Here is a 10161-nt window from a genome sequence, read left to right as displayed (position 1 = left end):
GACAGGAAATGATGTCCATCACAGCACACCTTGGGGACCTTTCTTGGGTTGCTGTCTGTTCCAATTATCTGTGATCATATCAAAGCAATTGTTAGACTTCTGTAGTAGAACTTGGGTGTTCAGCAGGCACATAGTCTATGGCACATTCCTTAGAAGAAGTAAAAACCAACATTCCTCAGTCCCCAGGAGCCCAGAATCAACTCCCAGCTACGGCTAAAAAGTCATGGGCAAGTGACTATGCACCTCCCTGTGACATGACTGTCCCCCTGCCTGCTGTCTTCTCCAGGACCATAACTGAAAGGATGCACAATAGATGCATGTCAGCAGTCTCAAAAAACCCAGGCTTAGCAGGGTGCCAATGAGTTGTCTCATCAGAATGTTTCCATAAAAAGTAAAACCAACTACAAATTTCTCTCTAAATAAAAGGCCACATCACTCATAAACAATTGACTTTTTATAAAAAGACAAATATATACATATTTACAAACATGTCTATATGTGATCACACATGACTTAATGGCTAGATGGCATTTCCAATTTTAAGTCATACCAAGACGCTCACACTTTCCTCCTTGGACCTGCTGAGAGCTTCCAGGGCCCGAGGGGGTGGTGGGCACAGGGAAAGGCACTGTATAAATAAATGCGAAGGCCAAGAGCTTGGGGAAAACGTTAGTGTACACCTCTGATCAGGAATGTGGCAAGGTCCACAAGAAAAAGTGCCATGTCTTTTCCCAAGCCCCTCACTTGAAGTATGGAGCAGGGAAGGGCTCCTCTGAGGCTGACGGAGCACCACCCTGCAGGACCCCAATTTTCCTTCACATTTCACTGGCTTTGGAACAGTCCCCAGGGCTCAGCTGGGAAGGGGTTCTTTGGGAATAGATTCACTTAGTGCAATTGTCTGTTAGTGCAGAGCCAGCCCTGGGGTTGGCACTATTCTCTTCTGAGGTCACTGATCTGGTCCCCGCAGGGCCACTCAGTGACAGAGAGACCCTCTCCAGGCAGCTGGGATCACACAGAAAAGTTGGAGGCTGACTCCTGTCCAAGTCCACCTGACACGCCAATCTCAGAACCTCAACCCCATTTTCTCAGGAGGCAGGGCCAGCTTCATAGCACAAGACGAACCCAGACCCTGGCCTGCCAGGTCCTGAGAGTCCACTGACCCAAAGAGGGAAGTTCCATCCCTGCTTAGCAGTGGGGTCACACTTTGCTATGTCGAGGGGCCCACAGGAGTTCAGGAGTACCATAGCTACCATGATGCCAGGTCCTGCTCGCTAGGGGAGAAAGGAGGCTAAAAGGCCCAGCTATGGTGCACAAGGAATGGCTTGGATGGAGGGCAGCCTGACTGGGGGCAGCATGTTGTCCAGCCAGAGGGTGTCCATGTTCTTCAGATCTGTGAAGACACGGTGTAGGCTGAGCCCAATATCTCCTAGAAGATGAAGGAAGGTTGTATGAGGTGGGGTGGGGACATGCTCACACATCCCTGTTCCCCAAAGCCACAGTTTCCACTGTCCACAACACAGCAGCAGGCACCCACCATCTTTAGGTAAACCTCAGAGGATAGGAACAGCAGCTGATTACCTCACTGTCTCCTGGCTCTGCCCCCAAGCCTTCCCCACCCACTACGGGAGTTTCCCTCCTCCAAGGAGCCATCAGGATCCAGGGACTTCTTACCCCCAGGGCTGTCAACTTCAGGCTCCTCCTTGCAGCTGAAGTCTCCATATACAGAGGTGGGCTGGGCCCCAGGTTCATTGAGCAGGTACCCCTTCCCATCTACACTTGTCGGCTGCCATTCAGACTGCTCCAAGAGCTAGAGACAGAGCAAGAAGCCATCAGTAGCCCTCCAGTGAAGTTCACCCTGTGGTCTGCCCTTGATAAGCCAAGGCTTCCCAGCCAGGACCACACCCTTGAGTATTGCCACATTCTCATATGGATGTTGTGTGCAACAGTCAGGAAAAGGCCCTGGAGCTGGGAAGCACACGCACACAAGCCCTGCTCCTTGGGTCATTTTCCCACTCTTGCCACTCTAACCCTCTGGGACAGTATCTCTACCACTTCTCTCAGATTGGGGAGTGTGGCTTAAAGCAAAGTTAGAATAATAAGAAAAGAAAACTAAAAAGCTAGAGAAAGGAACTGTGCCCATTTCTGTGCTAATGGGGCAGAACCAAAGAAAAACTACCTTGAAAATGTTTTGTATTCACTTTTAAAACTGAAGCAGGGGGAAAAAAAAAAAACAGGAGGATAATTTGTTTAAAAAATTTTTTAAAGCCATCGTATTACAGATCCCAAAGGCTGATTATTGAAACCTGATGTGCATTTCCAAACTAGCAGGGCTGGGCATGTTGGGGCCAAGGACACAGGCCAGGGACCTGGCACTGATAGTGGCTGATTCACAGCTCTGTCTGGGGCCCTGAAGTTTGCTTTAGGATGGCTCATTGGAGACAAATTCTCCTACCAGCCCTCATGATATTTCCCACCAACCAAGAAGGGCAATGGTGCCCCGCCATGTGAACATAGCACTTGTGGGACTGTGTAATAGTCGGGTGACAATAGCAGCTGCCCTCCCTCTGATCTAGAAGCTCTCACTGGTTCTCTCTCCCCTCACTAAGAAATGGTCACTTCAAAAGAAGTCCCAGGAAGGAAGCGGCTATACCTTCATGATGTCCTCAGGTAATTTCCCTTCCTCATCCTCATCTGTTGCAGCTGTGGATGGAGAAGAGCAGAGAAGTTGGATGGCAGCAGACCACACTGATGCTGCAGTTTCAATCCTACCAGTGTCCCCAGCCCCTACACACACACCCCCACACCACTGGCCTCCCAGCAGACATCTGCCATGGAGATTCCAGAACAGGACACTGGCCTGGTGACTCAGCCTCCTAAACTATGAAGCCACGCCTCTTCCCACCCCTTCACTTCCTTCCTCACCCCTTAGGCATTGGGCTGCAGAGGAGCCAGAAGACTAGTAACCTTTGATCAGGACGCAGCCCCTATTCTCTTCCCTCTTCTCTCAGCCCACCACAGCACTGCAGCCCACTCTGAATTGCCTTCCTGGTATCCCAGGGACTTGCTTCATGCCCATGGGGGTTGGGAGTAGACAATGCCCAGCTCAGTGGCTGGTGGCATTCTGAGAGTCTTTGCTCCCTCAGAAAGCCCTTCTCAGGACCCAAACAGTCAAGCAGACAGACCAAGCCCTAGCAGTACAAACCTTCAGAGGAGGAGGGCATGGGTGACACCTGGAAGTTATACAGGTCACTGGTGCTGTCTGGCACAATTTCCACTGGGATGTGCCAGTCGGGGAGAGTGCTACTGACAACACACGGTGATGGTGCTGGGGGGCAACAGGAACCAAAGGTCAGTGTGCTTTGTTAGTTTGCAAGATACCTGGCACCCCTCACCCTGCAGCCTGGTCCAACGGCCACCCTCTGCTAGCAAAAGGCCTCTTGGGCCCAAGATGAAAGCCACCCCACTGACTCCTCACCTGGAGTAAGCACCTGCTCCATCTCCAGGTCCTGCCCCACATATCCCTGAGCTGTATAGCTGCTGTGGTCATCAGGCAGAGTGGAGCTGCTGAGTCCGTCAGAGAAGGTGTCAGGGCTGGAATCCCCACATGACTGTGGAGGGAGAAAGCAGCTTAGGCCCATTGTAGCACTCTCCACTGCTCACCCCAACCCACAGGGACCAAAAGCCCTGCTGCTGGGGACCACACTCACCTTTCTCTTGGCCTTGTTCTTAGTGTCTCGACTGGACTTGGACTTTCTCTCTGTGGGGCAGACAGGCTGTCAACCTTGGCATACGAATGCCAGCCCAGCGGGCCTTCTTCCTCCCTTCCTCCCAAGGGCTTCCCAAAGACCCAGAGCTCTTGGCTACCTTTTCTCTGGTTCTTGGTGAGGGGTGGAAGCATCCGGTATACCCGCACAGCTGAGCTGCCCTTGTTCCTGCTCTGGTCCTTCACCTCCTCTATGTCTGGCAAGGAGTTCATGGCACAGCGGAAGTTTGCCTTCCACGTCTTAGGATCTGGTTCCTTTTCCCCAGCTTTGTATCGGCCTAGAGAGCAAGAAGGTGAAACAGATCATCAGCTGTTCTATGCCTGAGAGGAAGAAGACAAAAGTACCCCAGATTTTCACACTGGTGAAACCAGCAGGTATTCCTTAGTGACATCCTGCAAGCTCTAGACTCTGGGGCTTCCCAAAGATCCAAGCTTGGCTGAAACATCCAGCAGGTCTCAGTGAAAGGCCCAGACAGAAGCATTAGAGTGCCCCTCCCCCCAAAAATGTGCTGTGTCCTGGACCGTGCCCAATCTTCCTGCTTGTGCTATCAGCAGCCAGAGAGAGGGTAGGGACTAGGGCTTATCTGATACTTCCAAACTAGGAGTGGGCATAGAGAGGCCAGCAAAATACAGTTACTAATAAGTAGACAGACTATTCTAAGCTGGGCCAATAGCCCTATCCCTTAAAGATAAAAAGAGACCAATCATCAACCAGGTGGTCCTTGAGCCAAGGACCTTTTTTTTTCTTAGAAAAAGGAAGATCTGGATCTCTTTCAGTGCCCTGGCTCATGACTTCTTTTTCCAGAGAGAACTTTAATCTAGCCACAAATTCCCTCAAGTAATATTAATACTATTATTGCTTTCTAAGATTTTGGCTTTACAAATCCCTTTGAGAATTTGCTGAAACATCAATTTTGTCCTATAGAAATACAGGTCTGCCTCTTGCCCCCTTCCCCGTAATAATTCTGCACACTATTTCAGGGAGCTCAGGAACATCAAAAGCCTCTGCATGAATATTAGTGCCTCCCATTGCTTCTTCCCCTGCCTCCAGGGCCACAGTCCCAGGGTCACACCTGTGTGAATGGCCCAGCTCCGGAACAAACAGGCATCCTTGTTGATGTCCCAGCCATGCTTGGCAGCATGCTTCCATGGGATCTGGAAGATCATCTCCTCCTGAACAACATACACACACACATACATAGAAGTTGTGTCAGCTCAGAGACCACAGGCTTTGTGGCTGAGTATGCCCAGCCCCCCAGCTCTGGGAAAAAGCTGACTTCCCCTTTTCACCCTGACATCTGTCTTGGGTTGACCCATCCTGAGTCTGGCTTCAACAGGCCACTCTGGATCTCTCAGGAGGGGGTCCAGGTTCTGATGAGCTGTGGCATAACAGCTGGGCAAAGACACCCCTCTGCCCATTACAGATATGCTGGGACCCACACAGAGCCCCCTCCCCCACAGCTCTGGTCTGGAAGCTCTGAGTGATTAGCACCAAAATGGAAGTAAAAATGGTACATCTTCTATTAGAAGGGTCTGCTGAGGACACCTGGGACAAGTAGCTCCTACACAGGGAGTCCTGGGCCAGATCTGAATGCTACCACTACCTGTGGGACCCTGGCACTCTACTTCTTTGCTGCCCCTCACAGTTTCCTCTCTCTGAAATGAGAAAACATCCCTCAAAAAAAAAAAAAAAAAAAAAAAAGTTTTTTGAGAGTAAAAACCAGAGCATGTGTGGGGACACTGACAAATAAAGATTAAGGTCTTACTGTCATAATTACTGGTGGCCAGGTGTATGGATTTCTGAATCGGACTGTTCAGGCTCAAAGCTTGGTTTTAATATCTTTTTGTGTGATCTTATTATCTACCTCTCAGCACCTCAGTGTCCTTATCTGGGACATACTTCATAGCACTACTGTGAGAATGAAATGACACATGTGAAGTAACATACTTAGCAAGGTGCCAGGCACACAGTAACTGTTAGTCATTACTATTATGTATACTAACATTGCTATTACTACTATTATTGATTCTAAGTCTACAAAGTCTATCGTGCCAGAGAGTAGCAGCTAGTCTTCTTAGGCCAGAGTAACTGACACAAGAGTAATTCTTTGATTCTCTGCTGAGCCAGCCACCTTCCTACCCAGCAGTACCCACCTCTCTGTTTCCTATCTGCCCAACCAGAACCCTGTAGAATGCTGTATGTGTAGTCGGGGTCTCCCTGAGGGGAGATAAGAACTCAAACTCTACAGAGGCTGGGGGAGTCTGGCTGCTGGAAACTTCGAATGCCTTTAAAAGAGTGTACTGTCCATACCTTGAGAAGGGGAGAAGACAGGATTTGGGTAAGGAGGGCCCAGGCCTGGGCCTGGGCCTTGCACACCCACTGCAGGAACCACTGGGAAATACATCTGTCTGCCCCCTTATCATTTCCCTTTTTTGAGCTGCATCTGAAGCTTTGGTCCCCTGAAGAACATGGGTTACAACAGTAGCAGAAAAACCCAAAGAGTTACACTCACTTTATTAATCCAGATCAGCCCGGGAATTTGGTTGGAATTAATCTGCATCTCTAGCCAGGGTCTCATGCGCATCCGAGTGATGGGCATGTTGGCTGTAAAGAGAAGACAGAAGGCTCCTGTTTGGAGTTTATTGAACAGTCCCTGGTCACTACCTTGCCCCACTGGAGTTCACTTAATTACCCTCCCCTACTTTCGCACCCAGATCTTTACCCTCTCCTGCCCTCAGGTAACAGGACCTAACAACCATGGGAAGGGGAGCCTGCACTGGAATAAAACTGCTCTCCAAATTGTTTGGGCAAAAACATTTGCCCCTTCTCTCATCCTGTCCCAGCCCTCTCAGAAGGAGGCAGGCATACAAGTGATGGCTTCGTGGCTTAAAGTGCAGGAAAAGAGACCAAATACACAGATATCCCCCCCCCCCTTTTTTTTTTTAATAGCATTTTTTTATTTTAAATTGCAGAAGATAAGAGAATTACTGTTCTGGCAATGGGTGTTAATAAACACAGATATCTTAAAACCAAAACTTCTCTTTTAAAATCTAAATTCTTTAAAAAGGGAGTGGCTCCCCCTCCCCCTTGATGCCAAGAAGAAATTGCCCTGATTAGAGTTGTCTCCATTAGCTGTGCACCTTCTCTAACGGGTACTCAGTCCCCATGCATCCTGGACACCTTCTTACCCCCGCCCCCAGAACCCATTCTATACCTGACAGCCACCGTGCCCACAATGCTCAGGCCAGGACGCGCAATTCCTTTGGGCCTGGTTTCCCCTCCTCAAGAGAAGAGGCCCAAGGAACACCTGTGGCGCCTGCCCCTACCACCCCTGTAGTCCATGACCCCCATAGGTTCTGACTTCCTCCAGTCACTCAGGACAGCAAGTCAGCCCCTGCCACCAGCACAGGCAGCTCAAAACCTGAGGCAAGGGCGCCGACCTGTGACAGGCAAAAGCCAGAGTCCAGGAACACAGGGCTACTACCCGCGGGCGGACACACTCGAGTTCCCTGGCATGGCGTGTGGATGCGCGCGACGAATGCACCCGGCCACCTAGAGGGCCCTGGCAGCTCCGCGCACGCAGATCTGCGAAAGCGGCCGGGCGCCGGCAACCTCGGCCAGTGGGCGGTCCACGCCGCGGCCCGCCCTCCCCGCGCTGCCGCTCGCAGCTCCCCCGGCGCCCTCCCGAGTCCGCTCTGGGGCCCGGGCGACGCCGCGCGCCCGCGACTCTCCGGGCTGGGGTTTTTGGCCCCTACTTCCTGGTGTCCCGCGCGCCTTTTGTTCGACGCCGCAGGTCCCAGAGCCGTGAAGGCGGGCTCACCTCTGCAGCAGGAGCGATCCGCCGGCTGCACCCGAGGTTCCCGACGAGGCGGGGACTGCTGTGCAGACGCGCGAAGCCGACAGAAGGCAGAGGATGCCCGGGTCAGAGGATGCCCAAGTCTTGGGGCCACTGGGCACGGCTGGCCTTGGCTGGGCACTGCTCCTGCTGGCCTCGGCTCGGCTGGCTAGGGCGCACGTCCTGCCTCGACGAAGGAGTGGCGCGCTCTGCCGAGGCCGCGGCGCCGCGGAGAAATCTAAACACTTAGCGGGATTCCCCCAACCCAGGCCCGGCCCCGCCTCCTCAGCGCCGCGCGGGCGCCCATTGGCCGGCGCCGCCTCATCATTTCGGGGAAATCAGGCTGTTGTAGGGCTAAGCTGCGAAGGGGAAGTACAGGGCGGCTGCTCCTCCCCACCCCCTCCGGCCCGGCGCCGCCGCCCCAGGGCCACCACGGGCCCGCCCCGCGCACTCCCACTCCACCCCCACCCCCGGTCTCCCCGAAGGAAGGCTGTCCTTAGAAAATCGAGTGCCCCCAGCCCACAGTCACTCCCCTCGTCCTGCATTCTCTCGGCCTTAGGGCTCCTGTGGCCCTCTCCTCTCCCACCTCTCCGGGGACATCTAGCCCCCGGGCTCAGGTGAGGGGATCACTTGGACACCTGCTGCCCTCTTCAGAAAGGACTCCAGAACTGAATCCCCGAAAACCAGACTGAATGCCCGAAAACCTGCTCCCCAGGCCCATGAATGTGAGTGTCAAGAAGGAAGGGTTTCAGGGCTAGGGTTGTGGCTCGGTGGTAGAGCGCTTGCCTGGCATGTGTGAAGCACTAGGTTCGATTTTCGGTACCACATAAAAATAAATAAATAAATAAAGGTATTGTGTCCAGCTACAACTATAAAAAACAAAGGAAGGGTTTCATCCCTCGCAGTGTCTCTGTCCTGAGGGGTTGACACCGCCCCCTCCGGTCGTTCACCTGCTCTGGGGAAGTTAGAGGCAGAAAGTCTACTCTGCCTGAAGTGCTGCATCAGCATCTGGATGAGAGGAAATCCCAACCCGGCAGCTGCTGGCACAACCTACCAAGGACTCAGGACCTCAGTTTCCTCAACTATGAAATGACAATAGCCCTACCTTGCTGGTTTGCAGTAATGGGGAGAGATATTTGTAAAGTGCTGTGTCCCATTCTGGCACCAAATGCCCCTGTTTTGAAGGTTTCTATCCCTAGAGTCTAACAATGAACGAGGTGACACCTTCCCCCTTTGCAACTTTGGGATTGCCTCAGAGAAAGGTAATAGGAAAAGGGATTCAGAGAAGCAGAAGTGACCCCTCCTAACACTCCTGTCTCAGGCCATATTGCTCTGGCCCTTGCATAGGAGCTCTGAAGTGGCAGCACTGATGTCTTCTTTGGGTCCCTGAGACTTGACGCTGCAAGTGCTGGGCAGCATGGAGGAATTACCAGGGCTGGCCAAAGCCATAGGTCTAGCCCCTGGTCCCAGGCCTCTTGATAATGGCAGTAACTTTAATCCTGTGCTCACGACTAGACCTTGTCCCGTTTGTACTCCTAGAGACTGGGCTAGGTGTTCATTTTCCATGCGGAACTCTGGCTTGGTAGGGTTCTTTCTTCACCTTCCCAAAGCTGCTGGCTCAGAAGTAAGTAGCTCTTCCAGGTGTGTCACTCCCCTCAGCCCAGCTCTCCTCCTAAGGCAGCACCCAATGGCAGTGATACAGGCTATAAACAGACACATCAATGCAGCATCCCACCTGTCGGTTACTCTCCCCTTCCGCAGATGAGATGGATGGGTTAATCCAATTCTGGTAGCACTAGAATTTGAGTGCTGTGACTGAGGCAAAGCCTGGTTCCTGGGCGACCAGCAGGAATGGGTCGGAGCTGTCTCCCAGTAGTGGTAGGTCAGGAGCTAGAAGAGGCAAGGGGGCGGCAGGACCTTGGAGGAAGTAGACTAACTGGGTTTAAAGCCAAATGGAAGGCACTGAGGCACTGGAATGGGGAGGTAGGTTTGAGTGCTTTAAATGACAATAGGAGTGAGAACTGTCCCAGGAGCCAAGACCTTCCAAGCAAGAAGAGCAGAAAACAAGTGACTCCTAAGTCAGACATCTATTCTTTATGAGGTAGATAGATGCTTGTTCCATCCCTGAGAACCTTGTACAGCCCCTAGAAAATTCAGAACGAGATTAGGGAGAGGAACTTTGCATCTCTTTCAACCTCAGGAATTGGCAACAGAGACCCAGTGAAGGCAACAAGAGACTATAAAAAGCACTTTAAAACAAAAACTTTGTATTAATTCACCTGTATGTGTATATGTATACATAATGACCACCTTTCCATGTCATAAATGTACACCTGCAATATTATTTGTAATGAGTACATATTTTCTATCACAAGGATATATAAAAATTTACCCAATTAATCCCCTATTGTAGGACATTTAGGTTATTTCCATTTTTTCATAATACAGACAACACTGCTAAATCTTTGCACACATCAATAATTTTTTGCTTAGGAGAAATTCCCTAGTGTTAGGATTTACCAATGAAACTGTCATTTACATCTTTGAAGTGTTGACTTTTTT

At 51.4% G+C, this 10161-nt stretch overlaps 1 protein-coding gene across 2 annotated transcripts; it reads right to left on the bottom strand.

Moving 5' to 3' along the window:
• Nucleotides 1-441: 441 nt before the first annotated feature.
• On the bottom strand, nt 442-7844 carry Irf1 (interferon regulatory factor 1). 2 transcript variants are annotated; one of them, XM_047555429.1, is made up of 10 exons: nt 7585-7844; nt 6277-6368; nt 4837-4936; nt 3865-4041; nt 3708-3757; nt 3476-3608; nt 3203-3325; nt 2651-2700; nt 1672-1807; nt 442-1426 (listed from the first exon to the last, which is right to left on the bottom strand). In XM_047555429.1, the coding sequence occupies exons 2-10, from the start codon at nt 6361-6363 to the stop codon at nt 1302-1304; spliced, it is 981 nt and encodes a 326-aa protein (XP_047411385.1). In that variant the 5' UTR covers nt 6364-6368; nt 7585-7844; the 3' UTR covers nt 442-1301. The 2 variants fall into 2 exon arrangements, with proteins under 2 accessions (XP_047411385.1, XP_047411386.1); XM_047555430.1 differs by lacking the exon at nt 6277-6368.
• Nucleotides 7845-10161: the final 2317 nt, after the last annotated feature.

This window comes from Sciurus carolinensis, chromosome 6 (assembly GCF_902686445.1).
Source record: "Sciurus carolinensis chromosome 6, mSciCar1.2, whole genome shotgun sequence".
NCBI classification, from domain to species: domain Eukaryota; kingdom Metazoa; phylum Chordata; class Mammalia; order Rodentia; family Sciuridae; genus Sciurus; species Sciurus carolinensis.
This window is presented reverse-complemented; position numbering and strand designations above follow the sequence as displayed.

Coding starts and splice junctions, on each gene's coding strand:
- Irf1 (XM_047555429.1), bottom strand. CDS start 6,363: ATGCCCATCACTCGGATGCGCATGAGACCCTGGCTAGAGATGCAGATT. Junction 4,042..4,836: donor GAGCTGGGCCATTCACACAG/GTGTGACCCTGG, acceptor CTTGCTCTCTAG/GCCGATACAAAGCTGGGGAA. Junction 3,758..3,864: donor CACCAAGAACCAGAGAAAAG/GTAGCCAAGAGC, acceptor TCTGCCCCACAG/AGAGAAAGTCCAAGTCCAGT.